Source organism: Callospermophilus lateralis, chromosome 6 (assembly GCF_048772815.1).
Source record: "Callospermophilus lateralis isolate mCalLat2 chromosome 6, mCalLat2.hap1, whole genome shotgun sequence".
NCBI lineage: Eukaryota > Metazoa > Chordata > Mammalia > Rodentia > Sciuridae > Callospermophilus > Callospermophilus lateralis.
In genome coordinates, this window is record NC_135310.1 from 123,006,996 (window position 1) to 123,026,534 (window position 19,539).

At 49.1% G+C, this 19,539-nt stretch overlaps 2 protein-coding genes across 3 annotated transcripts; both read left to right on the forward strand.

Annotated features, from left to right (window-relative positions):
• Positions 1 to 286: 286 nt before the first annotated feature.
• On the forward strand, positions 287 to 5,998 carry Lsm2 (LSM2 homolog, U6 small nuclear RNA and mRNA degradation associated). The gene is made up of 5 exons (XM_076857759.1): positions 287 to 505; positions 1,087 to 1,154; positions 5,214 to 5,244; positions 5,360 to 5,419; positions 5,517 to 5,998. The coding sequence occupies exons 1-5, from the start codon at positions 503 to 505 to the stop codon at positions 5,640 to 5,642; spliced, it is 288 nt and encodes a 95-aa protein (XP_076713874.1). The 5' UTR covers positions 287 to 502; the 3' UTR covers positions 5,643 to 5,998.
• A 961-nt stretch (positions 5,999 to 6,959) lies between these two features.
• Vars1 (valyl-tRNA synthetase 1) lies at positions 6,960 to 19,465 on the forward strand. 2 transcript variants are annotated; one of them, XM_076858919.2, is made up of 30 exons: positions 6,960 to 7,324; positions 7,582 to 8,001; positions 8,929 to 9,063; positions 9,155 to 9,293; positions 9,540 to 9,667; positions 9,753 to 9,840; positions 10,057 to 10,157; positions 10,288 to 10,415; positions 12,524 to 12,688; positions 12,937 to 13,018; positions 13,516 to 13,635; positions 13,726 to 13,834; positions 13,926 to 14,020; positions 14,288 to 14,378; positions 14,635 to 14,759; positions 14,848 to 14,951; positions 15,039 to 15,197; positions 15,297 to 15,387; positions 15,502 to 15,607; positions 15,699 to 15,769; positions 15,857 to 15,982; positions 16,305 to 16,409; positions 16,494 to 16,562; positions 16,649 to 16,727; positions 16,842 to 16,969; positions 17,304 to 17,459; positions 17,633 to 17,839; positions 17,911 to 18,022; positions 18,146 to 18,471; positions 19,335 to 19,465. In XM_076858919.2, the coding sequence occupies exons 2-30, from the start codon at positions 7,615 to 7,617 to the stop codon at positions 19,401 to 19,403; spliced, it is 3,801 nt and encodes a 1,266-aa protein (XP_076715034.1). In that variant the 5' UTR covers positions 6,960 to 7,324; positions 7,582 to 7,614; the 3' UTR covers positions 19,404 to 19,465. The 2 variants fall into 2 exon arrangements, with proteins under 2 accessions (XP_076715034.1, XP_076715035.1); XM_076858920.1 differs by having other exon boundaries at positions 6,961 to 7,324; positions 9,756 to 9,840.
• The last annotated feature ends 74 nt before the right edge of the window (positions 19,466 to 19,539 follow it).

A 19,539-nucleotide genomic window follows, 5' to 3' on the forward strand; every position in this document is an offset into this window, starting at 1 on the left:
TTGATAAAAAACTCCCCTGATCTTGGGGGAATCATTTTAAATTTCACTTAGCACAAAGCGATGAATTTTTAAAAACATCCTAACAATTCTCAATAGAAAGTGTGTTTAGGGTTTGCGCAAATAACGCTGTTTCCCGCAAAAGTGATAGAAAAAAAAAAACCTTGGAAGACAGCAGCCAAACGTTCCTAACCCCCGGCGGCCAATTTGCTTGCGCCTGCGCAGTAGGTGCTGACTCGCCCTGGGAGGAAGTCGGAAGACAGGAAGCCCTGCCTCTTTCCTGGCTTCCAGTCCGGCTGGGCTGTACCTTACCCTCTCCCCTCCGAGCCACGAGAGCCCCGCGCTCTCTTGGTCTACTCCAAGCTTTCGCAGCGCTTCCCTTGCGCCTGCGTGAATCCGCCCCGCCCCACGCGCGGACTCGCGCTCTGGTTCTGGCCCGGCCTCCGGCCCGCGGCACCCGGCCCTTTCCTTCTCAGTACGGCCGGCAGCGCGCGGCGCCAGCACCATGGTGGGTACCGTGACGTCACAAGGGAGCGCCGGCGGGGGGCGCGGGTGTTTAGGACAGTTGGGACTTTAGTATTTGTCCCTCTGGGCTGGAGTTAGGCCCCGGAGCTTTTCCCTCCATCCTTAGTTCGTGCGCCTCAAGTTCTCGGAGGAGACTACTGAGAGCAAATGGTTTTTTTTTTTCTCCTATGAGAGAAAAATCCCAACGAATCCCAGCGAAAGTTGGCGGGGACAACCTCAAGGAGCACTTTCCCGCCGGAGATAAAACTTCGGGACCGTGCCAGTGGTATACCTTTTGCAGTTTACCGAAAGGAGTGGGTAGGGACCTCAGAACAGGCTGAGCGGGCCCGAGAATCGAAGGATTCAGAGCAGTGTGTCTGGGGCTTTAGATAAGGGACTCATTGAGGTGTGTAGAATTATTTGGGATCCAGCCTCTCACCCCTTTCAACCGAGTATTTGAATTTTTGAAAACTGCCAAAGATGCAATGGGGCCACTAATTACCAGTATTTGAAAATACTGGCAGGGGACACTCCTCCCTATCATGTCCCTTCCAATGTGATGGTTTTGCCCCTCTTGCCCAATAGCTCTTCTACTCCTTTTTCAAGTCCCTTGTGGGCAAGGATGTGGTCGTGGAACTCAAGAATGATCTGAGGTAGGTACCTGTTTCAACGAATCTGTGGAGGGTGGGTGTGCTTCGGGTGTGGAACATACATGAAAATATGAGGGCTGGGCAAGATGGGAGAGATGTCAAAGAAATGAATGACTTGTGTCTTAAGCTTAAAGACTAGCTGGGGAAACCATGGGCGCATGCCTGTAATCCCAGCTCCTCAGGAGGCTGAGGCAGGAGGATCGCTAGTTCAAAGCCAGCCTCCCAAAACAGGAGGCGCTAGGCAACTCAGTGAAATCCTGTCTCTAACCAAAATACAAAATACGGCTGGGGATGTGGCTCAGTGTTGAGTGCCCTTGAGTTCAATCCATGAGACCAAAAAAAAAAAAAAAAAAAGCTGGGGAGTTGTATGATATATTGGAAAATATAAAAAAAATATCTAGTTCTTATTAAAGATGTGAAACAGGGTTGGGGCTGTAGCTCAGTGTCAGAGCCCTTCCCTAGCATGTGTGAGGTACTGGGTTCAATCCTTAGCACCACATAAAAATAAACCAATTAAACAAAGACATTCTGACCATCTGCAACTACCAAAACAAATTAATAAATAAAAAGTGTGAGACAGGTCAGAGAATGGAGGTCTCTGATGTCTCTACATTTTTCCCCAAAAGCAACAGGCTTTTTTTTTTTTTTTTTTTTTCCCTTATTATGAACTTAAATACTCTTTTGTTTCAACTTCCAGAAATCTGAGAATCAGTTACATAAATAATGTATAAATATGTCTTGACAACTTAATAAGACCCAGTCTCTAAAATAAAGGGCTGAGGATGTAGCTCAGTGGAAAGCTCTTGACTAGCACTTGTGGGATCCTGGGTTCAATACCCTAGTAACACAAAGAAAGGGGAACAAAGGGAGTTAGTTAAATTGTGGTATTTCCATATCATATACCTTAAGAATGAGATAAGAAGGCCAGACACAATTAAGGTTGAGGCAGGAGGATTGCAAGTTCAAAGCCAGCCTCAGCAATTTATCGAGGCCCTGTCTCAAAATATTAAAAGGGCTGGGGATGTGACTCAGAGGTTAAGTGTCCCTGGGTTTAATCCCTGGTAATCAAAAATAAATAAATAAATAAATAAATAAATAAATAATAAGAAAAATGAAATTATAAGGAAAGCACTTGCATGTGGCATGATCACCCTTATGTTAAAGAAAATATAATTGATAATCAGAGATCAACACAGTTCCTTTTGTCTATATACTGCTTTTGCATCCCCTGCCCTCTTCTATTATTATCTCCTGATTATCTTTCAGGACTTGGATTAAATACTGTGTCTTTGGAAAGATTTTTTCCTGGTTATTCTAGTCACATTAGAACCCTCTAGCACAGAGTATTTTCTTAGTGGATGTGACTCAAATTTTGATTTCATAGAAGTATGTTTTCTGTTTTTAGCCTGTTCTTACAGGGCCAGGACCATGTTTAACCTTACCCCTGTGTACCTAATGCCTAGCTTAGGCCAGGTATACAAGTGCTTAAAGAAAAATAGCTAAAATTTGAAGACCTCCTGTCCACTAAGGACTGCCTGAATACTTGACGTTCATTAATTCATTTAATCTCACAACACCCCTGTGCATACACCATTGTTGCTGTTTTACACATAAAGAAACAAGTGTAGATATGCTAAGAAACTTTGAAGTATACAAAACTAGTGAGTGACACAACCAATACCAAAATCCAATTATATCTATTTTTTCTCCCTTATTGTGGATTAAACCCAAGGCCTTCCTTGTGCATGCTAGGCAAGTGCTCTACTACTGAGCTCCATCCTTGGCACTTTTTTTGATTGGAAAACTGGGGATTGAACCCAGGGTTTCATTACCACTGCACCTTCAGCCCTTTTCTTTTGTAGTATTTTTAAAATTTTGAGACAGGGTCTCTTTGAGTGGCTGAGACTTCCTTGAACTTGGGATCCTCTTCCCTCTGGCCTCTCAGGTCACTGGGATTATAGGTGAGTGCCATTGTGTTTGGCTGCAACACTTTATTTATTTATTTATTTTTGGTGCTGGATATTGAACCCAGGGCCTTATGCATGTGAGGAGGTACTCTACCAACTGAGCTATATCCCCAGCCCTAAAACAAATTATTTTGAGAGCTGGGAATATAACTTGGTGGTAGACCCTTTGCCTTGGTTCAATCCTCAACATCATGAAAAAAAAAAAAAATTTTTTTTTTCCAGTTTTGAGATGGGGTCTTGCTAAGTTACCATGGCTAGACTTGGATTTGTGATTCTCCTGCCTCAGCCTCTCAGGTAGCCTGGATGCAGGCAAGTACCACCATACCTGGCTAAAAATCTGCCATGTGTTAGTCACTTTGCTTAAGTTTTTATTTTTTAATACCAGAAAAATTAGGAAGGACAATTAAAGAGCAGTTATTCTTAGAAAAATTATTGACAACCTGTAGCTTACCATATGTACTTTCAACTACTTCATCCTGTGTTTTCTCTTTTGTTTCAGGCTCATGAAACCTTTAAATACACAGGAGTGTTTCAGAATCACAATTCTAAGACACTTAAAATCTTGTGATGACATGTAGTACAGTTATGGTCAGGGTGGCCAGGTGGAAGGCTGACCTGGATTGAATTGCAAAGTAATAAGACCTTGGTTTGTAGAAGTCAAACTAGAAATGGAATTAAAAAACTATTCAAGTCAGCATAAAAATAGGGATTCACGGGACTTAAAGAAGTGAGACTAATAAGATTTGAAGGTGTAAGACTAAATATTGATGAAGTCATTGATAGGTATAAAAGAAGTTGGGAGGTAGGTAATGTGTATGGCATTGCCTTTTTTTTTTTTTTTTTTTTTGTGGTACTAGGGATTGAACTCAGGGCTTTGCAAATGTTAGGCTCAGTGCTCTCCCACTGAGCTACATCCCCTCCAGCCCAGTACTGATTTTTTTTTTTTTTTAATATTTTTAGTAGTCAATGACCTTTATTTTATTTATTTATATGTGGTGCTGAGAATTGAACTCAGTGCCTCACACATGCTAGGCAAGCACTCTGCCATTGAGCTACAACCCCAACCCCAATATTGATGTTTTGATAACATTCCTCATTAACCTTTCAGGGGGCTTGAGGATTGGAGAAGGGAGAGGTCATGGCTTGTGCCTGCTTCATCAATAATAATACCTTTACTACATATGAGGCTCAGATTCCAACACAAAAAATATGGGCTGGGGGTGTGGCTTGGTGAGTGCTTGCCTAACATGCTCAAGGCTGTGTGATTTATCCCCAGCGCTGTGTTGGTTAAAGAAGAGGAAACACCTACAAAGTGTGTGTGTGGTGTGTTAAATAATTTTTTCCTAAGAATAACTGCTCTTTAATTGCCTTTCTAAAATGAAAAGAAAGGCTCTAGGGCAATATATGTTTAAAAACAGCTGATGGGCTGGGCAGAGTGGTACATACCTGTAATTCCAGCTTTCTCTGATAGGAGGGTAGCAAGTTCCAGGTCAGCCTGGGCAACTTAGTGAGAGCCTGTCTCTTTAGAAGAGCTGAGAATGTATAGTTCGATGGCAAAATGACTCTGGGCTCAGTCCCCAGTACTGGCAGGACATACAGGGGGACCCTAGCTGATGGTTCTGGGTATGAGACAGACTTGGACTAATGTCTGTTTGTTTGTACTAAACTTGCGCAAGTTACATATCTGAGTCCCTGGATGGTGATAGCTATCTAGGAAAGATAGCTGTAAAGATTACTAAATATAGTTCTATCCCATTTACTGTTTAATGGTAGCTATTAAGAATGGGTTGGGGGGCTGGGGATGTAGCTCAATTGGTAGAGTGCTTGCCTTGCATGTACAAGTCCATGGGTTCAATCCCAGCACCACACACATACAAAGAATGGGTTGGTTTAGGGAAAGAAGATGTGGGGTCTAAAACAAATCATTCTGGCAGCTCTATCTTTACCATACCAGGGCTTAGGAATGCCCTTTTTGTTCTGCCTTTTCTGGCTTAAGGCCTTGACCTTAGCGATGTTGTCATGCTATCTCTGAAATTACCTCTATGTTGACTTCAGTATAAAATAATTTAATTCTTTCCCTCTTTGTCCTTGACAGCATCTGTGGAACCCTCCATTCTGTGGATCAGGTGAGAAATAGCAAGGCTCAGAATTTGTTCTTGGGAAGTGAGAGGAAAAACTAAGGGTTGGGTACTTACAACTTGTCTCCTAGGGCTAATAATGATGTTCATCTTCCTTTCTTAGTATCTCAACATCAAACTAACTGACATCAGTGTTACAGACCCTGAAAAATATCCTCATATGGTGAGTTTGGGGTTGGAAAAGAGGAAACACCTCCAAAGCAAAGGTCCTTGGGTGTTTAGAGGAATTTTTAAGGGTGTTTTTACGTGTCTTTGTTTAGTTATCAGTGAAGAACTGCTTCATCCGGGGCTCAGTGGTCCGTTATGTGCAGTTGCCAGCAGACGAAGTGGACACACAGTTGCTACAGGATGCAGCAAGGAAGGAAGCCCTGCAGCAGAAGCAGTGATTGCCACTGTTCCTTTTCCTCTGCCTTTTCTATTGGTTACCCCATAACCTTATGTCTCCCCAATACTTGAGGTGTTTTTTTTTTTTTTTTTTTTTAAGTGATGGCTTTTTTTTTCTAAAGGGATTTAGACGATGAGAGGAATAATAGCAAAGAGCAGCTATCCTCTGTTGAGAAGGGAAAGATAAATAGGTTGGGGAACTGCAAAGCCTTTCCTGTCCCCAGCACTTGTCTTTCCATTCATTCCCTGGAAATAGTGGGAGAATTTCTTAACTCTCACCAGGGCAGCCTGTGATTCATTTTGGGGATGGAAGAAATCTGTCCCGCATCGGGAATAAAATTTATGATGCAAATTTGAATTCTGGTTCTGTGGTGTGTTTTGGGCAGGAAGCTGGGGGTGGAGGCGCGGCCGGTAGGAAAGATGTTGAATTTATCCAAGCCCTGGTACTCTCCATTCCCCCAGCCAAGAAACCAACACAACTTCTTCAGCAAGACTACACCATGTCTCCTGAACATGCCCCTACCTACATGTTTTCCCTTTTGTTTTTCGCCAAACTCAACTGGAGTGCTTGCTGCCCTGCCCTTCATCTCTGGGTCCCTCCATTAATGTGACACGAAAATGCTTTCGATATTGCCGGATTTATTAATACAGCTATTCAAGTGGTCTGATTTGTATTGTAAGCACAAATGACAGGGGGGAGGCCAGAAGCAGACCTCAGGGATCAGCAGCCTAGTCAATGGGTAGAACAATGTAGGTGGCTCCTTTCCCTCCTGGGGGTGGCGGGGAATGGTGGTGGGCTAAAGCAAATATCTGGATTTTATAGGCCTCATTTTAGGGTGGGACAGGAGAGTAGTTCCTCTGCAGTTCATTGTATGGGGGTCAGCTGATCCATTAGGGTGGTACTGAAGTGTGGCAGCGAATTTCCTGGGGCTAATTGTATTGGTTGGCTGACCAATTAGGATAGGGCAGTCAGGTGCAAGTTCCTTTTGTGTTCCTACCCTATGGCTGAGGCCTGGGTTTTTAAATGACAAAAGCTTCAATTTTCCTCCCCACAAGGCGGGTGGGGGAATAGCTACAGATGGGGTGAATGTCCCGGGACTTATTTTCCGTATCCTTCAATAGTGGGGAGAGTGGAAATTACTAAATTCCAACTCCTCATTCAGCAACTGTACGGTAAATGCGCAAGCTTTAAGGGATCTTTGAGGCCACCTAGCGACCATCGGTGTTAAGCGGCAGGTTCCTCCGCTGGGCACCGCCCCACCGCCCCGCCCCGGCCTGACCAAGGACCCCATGGGGTGCCCGTGGCGATGCCAGGCCGGAGCACGGGCGACCACGGACTGCTCCCGGCTCCCGGGGCGTCCTCTTGGCCGGCCCGCGCCATTTCTCGCGAGTGTGGCGAGCGCCTTGGCTCCCTAGGCAGGGTTGGGCGGGAAAGCGTGCGCTTCCCCAGGCGGGGCCAGGCCTCCCCTGCCAGGACCCGCCGGCCCGGAAACGCTTGCTGTCACAAAGGGGGGACCACGTGGGCGCCGACTGCCCCAGCGGCGGTAGCTGGAGCTAGGGTCTTCTGGAGAACCGCCTACCATCTGCCCGCCCGACGCCTCCTCCCGGGCCGCCGGCCTGTCCAGCAGCGGCTGGCGCCCGATTTCGAGGGGGATTCCCGACCCAGTCTGACCACCTCCCTCCAGTACGTACACGCGGCCCGAACATGCGTCCTACCGGACGCGGACCGGCTCCAGCGAAATTCCCACACTCCTGAGGCCGGGCGATCGTGCCCGCCCCATCCCCTCAATTCCAGGCGCTTTCCATTATCACTCTTCTACTTAGAGCCAGGCCCGTAGGCTTTTGAAACCTCGTCAGATTCCTGCGACAGAGGAACTCCCTTATGGGGTTCCCTGTCTTCAAAATTTCAGGATTCCTCAGTCTTCCATCTCTTCTCCTTAGGTTTCTCCAACTCGTCTGGACCCTCACATAACCATGTCCATCCTCTACGTCTCCCCTCACCCAGATGCCTTCCCCAGCCTTCGAGCCCTCATAGCTGCTCGCTATGGGGAGGCTGGGGAGGGTCCTGGATGGGGAGGAGCCCACCCTCGCATCTGTCTGCAGCCGCCTCCCACCAGCCGCACTCCTTTTCCCCCACCCCGCCTGCCCGCCTTGGAGCAAGGTCCGGGTGGGCTCTGGGTTTGGGGAGCCACAGCTGTGGCCCAGCTGTTGTGGCCAGCAGGCCTAGGGGGACCTGGGGGTAGCCGGGCAGCTGTCCTTGTCCAACAGTGGGTCAGTTATGCTGATACAGAGCTGATACCAGCTGCATGTGGGGCAGCGCTGCCAGCGCTGGGACTCCGAAGTCCAGCTCAAGACCCCCAGGTGAGTGGGAGGAGAGATGAGGGAAGAGGAAAATTCTGGGGAAGGAAGGATTGGTGGTGTAGTAACCTTGGGCACTTTTTTTTTTTTTTTTTTAATTCTCTGAGCCTTGTCTGCATATGTCTATGAAAATGCAAGTTGATGTAATTTGTGTCTCACTGATGTAATGAGGTTAAAAGATGTGTGCGAAGTGCAGCCTTAGTGCCAGGCGTTTTAGTTTCCTAATAAAAGTTGGATGAAAAAAAAAGTTCGATGAGTCTGAAACTGATGAGGATAAAAGTTACTTTGAATTGTAGGGAAAACCTGGGTGAGGGAAAGATGACAGTTGCTGGGAGGAGATAAAGGAGGAAATAAGGAGGAAAGGAAGTGAGGGAGAAGAGAGATAATCCCACCAGATTGTACCTAAATCCTTACACTGTAGGACTGTGTCTTAGTATACTTAAAACTCTGCCTCCTGCAGAGTATTGAGCACATGGTAGACACTCAGTGTTTCTCCAATGAATGAATGAATGTGATGTGGACCCTGGCTTGTTCCTTCCTATCCTGATCACCCTATATAAAATAGAGTCTCTCTGTCCTGCAAAACCCTGTTATTTTCAGCCGCTTATTTGCTGATAGGAATTAAGAAGAAAAAAAAAAGGGTAACACATTATATATTTGCTAATTTATCCTTCTCTCAATAGAATATGTTTGTTGATCCCCTGGGACTTGGCAATTGCTAGGGATCAAACCCAGGGCCTAGTGCATGTCAAGCATGTGTTTTATCCACAGCCAGAAATATTTTTCTCATGACCACTTGAGTGAAAATGTACTGGTCTCAGGTGGTGATTTGCGGGAGTAGAGGAGGCCGAATGGATCAGGTTGGGGTGGGCGATAAGGTGGGATTAAAGTGAGCTAAGTTCTATCTCACATCCTTTCCCCTTCCTGCAGGCTGCACTGGGGGCCCTGGGCAAGGCCCTGAGCCCCTTGGAGGAGTGGCTTCGGCTGCACACCTACCTGGCTGGGGATGCTCCCACTTTGGCCGACCTGGCGGCTGTGACTGCTTTGCTACTACCCTTCCGATATGTGAGTCATTGGGGCCTAGGGAGGAATAACATTATTTCTCTCAGACTTCATTATAGAGTGATGAAAGACAGTCATTTCTTTTCCCTCCCAGGTCCTGGACCCCTCTGCCCGCCGGATCTGGGGTAATGTGACTCGATGGTTTATCACATGTATTCGGCAGCCAGAATTCCGGGCTGTGCTAGGAGATGTAGTTCTGTATGCAGGGACCAGGTCTCTCTCTCAACAGCCAGGTGAGCAGAGGGAAGGGCTGTGAATATGTGCTCCTCTGGGGCTTTCCATGGAACTTATTTGCTTTTTTCTGTTAGGAATAACTAAATCACTGGATTAGGGGCCTGTTAGCAGGCAGGGGTGGACGGGATATGGTGGAAGGTCAGTGCAAGGGAGCATTTATGCAATTGAAGTAGTTCTTCTGAAACACAGTATCACTGTTCACAGAGGATCCAGGTTCATTTCTGAATTTCTGTGCTTCTCTCCAGGACCTGAGAGAGACCCTGCACCCCCAAAGACAGCTGCTCAACTCAAGAAAGAGGCAAAGAAGCGGGAAAAGTTAGAGAAATTCCAGCAGAAGCAGAAGATCCAACAGCAGCAGCCACCCCCAGGGGAGGTGAGAGGCTAAGGGTAGAGCTAGAAGAAGGGTTTGTGCTATGGTGGGTGGCTGATGTCTGGGCCTCTATCTTTTCTCTCCCAAGCAGAAGAAACCAAAAGCAGAGAAAAAGGAGAAACGGGATCCTGGGGTCATTACTTATGACCTCCCAACCCCACCTGGGGAAAAGAAAGGTACCAGGAGAGGGAAGGGGAGGAGACCCTCACACACCCCCAACTGAAAAGGATTCTTCCTGGTTTTTACTCCTTTTTCACTGTCCTGGCTCTTTGCACTTTGCTTGATAAGGGTTTGCAGGGAATGCTGATGCCTGTTCTGTGATGTGTCCTGCTCCATCTGTGCTGGCCCATTCCTCCCTGGCCATTCTTTGAGCCCCCCCATCCTTTCCCCAGATGTCAGTGCCAATATGCCAGATTCCTACAGTCCTCAGTATGTGGAGGCTGCCTGGTATCCTTGGTGGGAGAAACAGGGCTTCTTCAAGCCAGAGTACGGGGTGAGTGGGCGCTGCTGCCCAGGCCCCTGAGGGGGATGGGGAAGGGAAGGGCTAAAGGATTCATTGCCTGGGAGGGAGCCAGGTGAGGTGACTTAAAGCCTTAGCGCGTGCCCATCTTTTCCACTGTCAGCGTCCTAGCGTGTCAACACCAAATTCCCGAGGGGTCTTCATGATGTGCATCCCACCCCCCAATGTGACAGGCTCCCTGCATCTGGGCCATGCACTCACCAACGCCATCCAGGATTCCCTGACTCGATGGTGAGCTCCTGGCTATACCTCCAGATGGTTCCTTCTGCCCTCCCTGCCTTTCTTCACTTCTCAGACTTTTCCCTCTGGCATCTCATGTTGGCCCTAATCTGTCCTCCAGTGTCATTATACTTCTCTGTCCTTGTCACTTCCATCTGATCATTTAGCATCCTAGTCAAGTAATCCCATCTTGCACCTCATTTACAGGTTCCGTCCTATCCCTTTTTTTTTTTTTTTGGACCAGGACATGTTAGGAATTTGCATGGGGAGGGGGAAGTTTATTTGTTTTGGTACAGGGAATTGAATCCAGGGGCTGTTTACCACTGAGCTACATCCTCAGTCCTTTTTATTTTATTTGTTTACTCCTTTTTTTGAACCCAGGAGTGTTTAACCACTGAACCACAGCCCCAGCCTTTTTAATTTTTTATTTTGTGACAGGGTCTCACTAAAATGCTTAGTAAGTTGCTGAGGCTGGCTTTGAACTTATGATCCTCCAGCCTCAGCCTCTCAAGCCGCTGGGATTACAGGTGTGCACCACTGCACACAACTTTATTAACTTATTTTGAGACAGGGTCTTACTTAGTTATTGAGGACTTTACTAAATTGCTGAGTCAAAATTGCAATCCTTCTGCCTCAGCCTCCCAAGTTAGTGGGATTATAGACATGTGCCACTGTGCCCAATTCCTAGCCATTTCTTTTAAGACAAGGTCTCACCATGTTGCCTAGGCTGGCCTTGAATTTATGGTCTTCCTGCCTCAGCTTCCTATGCAGCTGGGAGTATAGGCATGTGCCACCATGTTTGGCTACTTCTGTCTTTTAATAGAAAGGGTGCACATAAAACATGTCATTATAAAATGTTTTTCTTACACTTAACAATTTCTCTTAGAAATCTTTTTTTTTTTTTTGGTACCAGAGATTGAACTCAGGGGTACTTAACCACTGAGCCACATCCCCAGCCCAGTTTTTTTGTATTTTATTAAAGACAGTGTCTCACTGAATTGCTTAGTGCTTCATTGTTGCTGAGGCTGGCTTTGAACTTGTGATCCTCCCTGTCTCAGCCTCCCAAACTGCTGGGATTACAGGCGTGCTTCACCACATCCGGCTCTTGGAAATCTTTTCTTGTCCCATTCTTTTTTTTTTTTGGTACTAAGGATTGAACCCAAGGGTACTTAACCATTGAGCCATATCCCCAGTCCTTTTTTATATTTTATTTAGAGAGAGGGTCTTGCTGAGTTGCCAAGTGCCTCGCTAGATTGCTGAGGCTGGCTTTGAACTCCTGTCTCAGCCCAAGTTGCTGGGATTACAGGTGTGCATCACCGCGCCCAGCTTGTCCCATTCTATTTAATTCCTCTATAGTATTCCATAGTTTGGGTGTACTATAGTGGAATCACTTTTTTATTGATGATTATTCCTAGTTTTCATCTGATGAAAACCTTGTTCAATATGCTTGGCATGTGCTCTACCACTGAGTTAGATGCCCATTCCTGTTTTATTATATTGAATTATTTGATATGTGTAGAACTTATTTTTGTGAATATTGGAAAGTAGGCAGGGCTGCGGTTGTGGCTCAGCGGCAGAGTGCTCGCCTAGCACATGTGAGGCCCTGGGTCTGATCCTCAGCACCACATAAAAATAAATAAAATAGAAGTATTGTGTCCAACCAAAAAAATAAATATTTTACAAAAAAAAAAAAAAAAAAAAAAAGAAGAAGAAGAAAGTAGGCACACTTTTTCAAATAATTGGCTTATTGGCCTAAATAAGTTTATTAAATAATTTATTCTTATCCTGCAGATGTGAAATGCTACCTTTCACAAATGCTGAGTTTGCTTGGATCTGTTTCCTGACACTGTTTTTTACCCCTACTCTATCATTTTGTTTCTATGTGGTAACTTACTCTCATAATCATAACTTTCTCATGTCTTGCTGTCTAGTTGGGCAAGAGCCTCCTCTTGAGTTCTTTTTCCAGATTGCCTTCACTATTCTTTCCAGTCTTGAGAATTAGGGTGTTTCCAGCTCTACCTTGCTTCTTTCCCAAGCATCTCCCAACTCCCTGCCTGGAAGCCTTTGCTTCATTTGGTGCCAGCCCAGCTCATCCTTTGACCCTCATGCCCTCTCTACAGGCACCGCATGCGTGGGGAGACCACCCTGTGGAACCCAGGCTGTGACCACGCAGGCATTGCCACCCAGGTGGTGGTGGAGAAGAAACTGTGGCGGGAGCGGGGACTGAGCCGACACCAGCTGGGCCGAGAGGCCTTTCTGCAGGAGGTCTGGAAGTGGAAGGAAGAGTGAGTATGCAGCATCCCCATGGGAATCATAGCCCTGCTCCCTCTCCCCTCCCTGCCCAGAAAAGACCTCTGTTACCTGGGATCCTTGTCTGCAGGTTCAAATCCTTTCAATGAAACAGAGGGTCATTTGGCTCCAGGACCCAGATCAGTTTCAGAAGGATGAGTGATCCCATGCTGCTCCATCTGCCACCCATGTCTCCCTCCAGTCCATGCCTGGTGTTGATCCCTGCCCATCTGTCTACTTCTAGGAAGGGTGACCGGATTTACCATCAGTTGAAGAAACTTGGCAGCTCCTTGGACTGGGATCGAGCCTGTTTCACCATGGACCCTGTGCGCAGGAGGGGTCTCAGGACTGGGGTGGGAGTGGGCAGCTCCCCAGGGTAGGGCACTCATAGAAGAGAGCACACATTGCATCCTTCTCCCAGGAAGTGAGCCCAGTCCTAGGATACCACTGAGGCCTCAGCTACAAATGCCACTTTCTAACCCCCCTCACAGCCCTTCTTATTCTCTGTTCTTATCCTGGAACTCCATGGATAAATTTGGCCTCCTTATTTGGCCTCCTTCTCCCATGGATCCTGAACTCCTGATGTGCTTTGTACCAGCACCTGATCCCCATCCAAGTGGCTCCCTTGCCATTTCCAACATCACCAGGCTTGTTGCCTGCTGTTGTGTTCAATAGTCCTGTTTCTCTCTCAAGAGTACTACTTTTCTCTTCAAGGGGTCCTGGCTGGTGGGACTCTGGACAAGCCAGATCCTGCTGCCTTGGATGTGTGCCTAACCTTCGGACTCATGATCCAACTTTCTGACTTACCCTTGCTTCACCCCAGAAATTGTCAGCAGCTGTGACAGAGGCTTTTGTCCGACTTCATGAGGAAGGTGTCATTTACCGCAGTACCCGCCTCGTCAACTGGTCCTGTACCCTCAACTCTGCCATCTCTGACATTGAGGTATACCCACATCCCTTCAGCCTGTCTCCCATCAGCAGTACAGCCCCAGCCCTATCCCCTAGGCCAAATCTCTAACTACCCTTCTTGCAGGTGGATAAGAAGGAGCTAACAGGTCGCACCCTGCTCTCTGTTCCTGGTTATAAGGAAAAAGTGGAGTTTGGGGTCCTCATCTCCTTTGCCTACAAGGTCCAAGGCTCAGGTGAGAGCCAAGGACACTAGGATTCTGGGCCAGTTGAGTAGTGGGGCAAGAAGGGGCCAGGGTTGAGACCATAAAGCCTCTGTCACCACAGACAGCGATGAAGAGGTGGTGGTGGCAACAACTCGGATTGAGACTATGCTGGGAGATGTGGCTGTAGCTGTGCACCCCAAAGATCCCAGATACCAGGTGGGATGGAAGTACTGCCTATAATTGGGGGGGAAGAATTCTGGCGTAAAAGGGATTCCCATGCTTATGGGTGTGGGGGGTAGGGATTAATGCTTATGACTGACAACCAGGGAAATTAAGTTAAAATCTCATCTTCTGGCTCCTTTTCCAACCCTGAAGATGGAGCCATCATTGAACATTTTGGGGGAGTTTGGATCAGTTAAGGACCTGGGTAGGAGAGACTCAGGTCTAGCCCTTATACATTTTGACGTTTTCCTCTGTCCCAAGCACCTTAAGGGAAAGAGCGTGATCCATCCATTTCTGTCTCGGAGCCTTCCTATTGTCTTTGATGATTTTGTGGACATGGAATTTGGCACAGGTAAGCAAAGGGCTGGTCCTGTGGGAAGAGGAAAAGACTGGAGCCCCACAAGGATCTCTCAACCACCTTCATCTTTCTTGGAAAAAAAAAGAAAACAATCTAATCAAAGAGGCAGGACTTGGGTTCTCTCAGTAGACCATATTAGGGAGGCAGGGGCTAGGGTGATCTGAGAGCCACATCCCTCAACACAAGGGATGAATGTGGGAAGAAACTCCACAGAGTCCCTTGGGACCCTGGCCCTTCTCTTATACTTCAGGTGCGGTGAAGATCACCCCTGCACATGACCAGAATGACTATGAGGTTGGGCAGCGTCATAGGCTGGAGGCCATCAGTATCATGGATTCCCATGGGGCCCTTGTCAATGTACCCCCACCTTTCCTGGTGAGGCTGCCTTGGGTGTGGTGTCCCTGGTTGAGGGAAGTTGGGGAATGCCTAAGCATCACCATGATGAGGCCTTTTTTCTACTCAGGGCCTGCCCAGATTTGAGGCCAGGAAGGCAGTTCTGGCAGCACTGAAAGAGCAAGGGCTGTTTCGTGGCATTGAGGACAACCCCATGGTGGTGCCACTTTGCAAGTGAGGGTGGGGACTAGGTATGGTGGGAAGTGGGGAGCTCCTTCAGGTGCTCACTGCTTGGCCTCCTCACCTCACTTGCACCCCCAGCCGTTCCAAGGATGTAGTGGAGCCTCTGCTAAGGCCACAGTGGTATGTGCGCTGCGGGGAGATGGCCCAGGCTGCCAGTGCTGCTGTGACCCGGGGAGACCTCCGCATTCTGCCTGAGACCCATCAACGAACGTGGCATTCCTGGATGGACAATATCCGGTGTGTAGGGCCCCTCAGTATGAGGTAGCTGGCTGAGGAACATGGGAAGGGACATTTGCAGGCCTTCCTGACACTTTCCCCACCACTGGCCATTTGCAGGGACTGGTGCATTTCCCGGCAGTTGTGGTGGGGCCATCGCATCCCAGCCTACTTCATCACTGTCAATGACCCAGCGGTACCTCCTGGGGAGGTAAGGATGGGCCAGAGCTAGGTGTCTGGGAAACTGGGTTTGTTGAACCCTGGGTTGGGGAGTGGTTGGGGCAAGGCAGAGACACCCCATGGGAACTCATTCCGCCTTTGGCAGGACCCCGATGGGCGGTACTGGGTGAGTGGACGCAGTGAGGAGGAGGCCCGAGAAAAAGCAGCCAAGGAGTTTGGAGTATCACCTGATAAGATTAGCCTCCAGCAAGGCAAGAAGGGGCCTTGGGGGTGAGTTGGCAGAGCTGGAGCTCTGACCCTTAGGTCCATTTCCTCTGACCTCTGACGTTTGGCTTTCCTCAGATGAGGATGTATTGGACACCTGGTTCTCTTCCGGCCTCTTCCCCTTCTCCATCTTGGGCTGGCCCAACCAGGTGTGTTCCTGGGGCTAGACTAGGGTGGGTTGACGGTCTTGAAAGAGAAGGTACTTGACTGTCATTCACACCTTGGTCTGCCCGCAGTCAGAAGATTTGAGTGTGTTCTACCCAGGGACTCTGCTGGAGACAGGTCACGACATCCTCTTCTTCTGGGTGGCTCGAATGGTCATGCTTGGCCTGAAACTTACCGGCAGGCTGCCTTTCAGAGAGGTGTGAAGATGGCCAAGACCCTCCCACTTTCCTCCCTCCTCTCCTGCCCCTTTATGCTGCAGCTCAGGCTCAGCCCAGACAGCTGTGGATGGGCCTGGTCCCAATGGGTGGGGTCGAAATCCAGCCTGGGCTCCACTTAGTGATTTCTGTGCTTTGGCTTAGGGCTTTCTCTTTCCAGAGGAGAATGAGCTTCTACTGATTTATTTGCTGAATGAGCTGATGGGGATAACTCAATGGGATCTAAGGTGGGGCAGACCCTGCTAGGGGGCATTGATGCTATGAGAGGGACTGAACCTCACTGTTCTTGCCTCCTGCCCATCAGGTCTACCTCCATGCCATTGTGCGTGATGCTCATGGACGAAAGATGAGCAAGTCTCTAGGCAATGTCATTGACCCCCTGGATGTCATCCACGGAGTCTCCCTGCAGGTAGGACTGTGGCTTGGACCATTGGGAATAATTAGCTCTGGGGCTGTGGCCACGGCTATCTAACTATTCCTCCTCTATTGTCAGGGCCTCCATGACCAATTACTGAACAGCAACCTGGACCCTAGTGAGGTGGAGAAGGCCAAGGAAGGGCAGGTACAGAAGGCAGGGCCCTGGGGTGGAGCCTGAGTAGAATGTGGGCAGGGCTGACAAGAGGCTCCTCCATCTGCCTCCTCCTACAGAAGGCAGACTTTCCCATGGGGATTCCTGAGTGTGGCACTGATGCTCTCCGATTTGGACTCTGCGCTTACACATCCCAGGGTATGGCCTTCATGCCTCCTTCCCAGAGGCCCACTCTCTCCTCTGCCCTGGGCTTCTGGAGAGCCTGGGCCAAGAAGGAGAATGGTGAGGACTCTCATTTTATCCCTCACCTAGGTCGTGACATCAACCTTGATGTGAACCGAATATTGGGTTACCGCCACTTCTGCAACAAGCTCTGGAATGCCACCAAGTTTGCTCTCCGAGGCCTTGGGAAGGGTTTTGTGCCCTCACCTACCTCCAAGGTGAGGGCCTGGTGGGCAGTGAATACACACCCACATAGACTATGCCCCTGTTCCTCAGTTATCAAGCATAGTTGTGCGAGGATTGCAGCTGTAGGATCAGGAACCCAAGCCCCAGTCCCTGAGGGTCCTCTATGTAGCTAGGGAACAGAGACAGATAGTAACAGGTATTAGGGTCATCCCTGAGGTGGCTGGAAACCTATTTGTTTTTCCCAGACACTGGGCACATGTTCAGTTACTTCTGGAATGGAGACTTACCATGATTCCTACCATTGTGGGGTTCAGGCTCCTCCCTCCATCTGGTGGCTTGCTGGCTGATATACCCCTTTCCCCCAAGCCTGGAGGCCACGAGAGCCTGGTAGACCGCTGGATCCGCAGTCGGCTGGCTGAGGCTGTGAGGCTCAGCAATGAAGGTTTCCAGGCCTATGATTTCCCAGCTGTCACCACCGCCCAGTACAGCTTCTGGCTCTATGAGCTCTGTGATGTCTACTTGGTAAGAAGAAACTGAGGTGGGGTAGGGCATGGGTGTTGCTGAGCTCTGGGCCCAGCTCTGTCACTGGTTGGTTGTGAGATCTAAGCCAACCCATTCCTTTGCCAGTCCTTATAGTCACGTGAGGGCTTGAGGCTCGATCTTCAATCTGAGCTTTGTACCTCCCTATCCCCTAGGAGTGCCTAAAACCTGTCCTGAATGGAGTGGACCAGATGGCAGCTGAGTGTGCCCGCCAGACCCTTTACACCTGCCTAGATGTTGGCCTGCGGCTGCTCTCACCCTTCATGCCCTTTGTGACAGAGGAACTCTACCAGAGGCTGCCCCGGCGGACCCCACAAGCTCCAGCTAGTCTTTGTGTTACCCCCTACCCAGAACCTGCAGAGGTATGGGGTATGGTCTGGAGGGGACTCGGGCTCACCCCCAGGCCTCCCTCACCTCCTCCTCCATCCCACAGTGCTCCTGGAAAGACCCTGAGGCAGAAGCTGCCCTTGAGCTGGCGCTAAGCATCACCCGAGTTGTGCGCTCCCTGCGTGCAGACTACAACCTAACCCGGATCCGGCCCGACTGTGAGCCTCAGGCCCTTATGTCTACCTTGCCCCACTATCCCTAGCCCACTCTAGAGTCCAGCTGTGGCTGTCTAGTCTCCTGTCTCCTCGTGGCCAGATCTCACCTTCCTTTCTCCCTTGTAGGTTTCCTGGAAGTGGCTGATGAGGCCACAGGCACTCTTGCATCGGCAGTGTCAGGCTACGTGCAGACACTAGCCAGTGCGGGTGTGGTGGCTGTCCTGGCGTTGGGGGCTCCTGCACCACAAGGCTGCGCAGTGGCCCTGGCCTCTGACCGATGCTCAATCCACCTGCAGCTGCAGGGCCTGGTGGACCCAGCCCGGGAGCTAGGCAAGCTGCAGGCTAAGCGAAGTGAGGCCCAACGGCAGGCCCAGCGTCTGCGGGAGCGACGTTCTGCCTCGGGCTACTCTGTCAAGGTGCCCCTCGAAGTCCAGGAGGCAGACGAAGCCAAGGTTTGTGGTGTGGGTGGGCATTTCCCACACCATCAGCTCCATCTATCCCCAGGCCCCTTGAGCAGTGACCATGCAGCCCCCTCCCTATATACATAAGAAACCACTGTGGGTAAAGGACCCAATGCAAGGTTACATGGCAGGTTGGAGAGAGAGGCAGACTTAGAATCAGGCATCCTGTTTCCCAGTTAGACCCTGGTAACCCTATCCAACTCCCAGAATGTAGAAACCCACATCTTGGGGTTGGACTTGGCACCCACATGCAGTTAAGGAGCCCCAGGTTAGCACCTACTTCTACTTCTGTAGCTCACTGGGCTGACTTCAGAAAGTCAGGATCATCTCCTGGTGTGAAGCCCCTCTGCAGACCCTCTGCAGCTAAGATCCCTCCAGGGAACGGCAGTGGGTAAACTACACAGACCAGAGAAAAACAGTCCTGAACCTAAGAGCAAGGGTGTTGGCTGACAGGTTTATCTCACTCAACTCATCCAGCACTCTCTGAATAGGCAGCATTACCATTTGCGTTACCGCCACCAACAGTTAAAATGATTTCCTGTCAGCCTGTGCTTTCCTGCCTGGGTGAGGGTGCTGAACAGGGTGTGTGGGCTCTGAATCCCTTCAACCTTGGTTACTAAGGACTATAAGAAAAGGGAAGATCTATGTGGCAGGGTCCTGGTGGAAGAGAGTGGGGAGGTGCTGGTGGGAAGACTGGAATTGGGGAGAAGGTGACAGCCAAGCACACAGACCTGGAACTGCTCCCTGCTAGTGATTCTCACCCATCTTTCCAGCTTGAACCCCTTTGCTATCCTGGTGTTCAGGTCTTCTCCTTGGGCCTGGGTCCTCACCTCTTCCCCTCATTCCATCTCTAGCTCCAACAGACAGAGGCAGAACTCAGGAAGATGGATGAGGCTATCACCCTATTCCAGAAGATGCTGTGACACCCAACTTCAATCCTCACAGCCCACCATGGGATGGCAGCAATAAAATATTTTGCCACAAACTCATCTCTTATCTGTGAATGTGGTGGGGGTAGGAGTGGGTGCAGAGGGCTGGGTTCCTAAGGCCTCAACGACT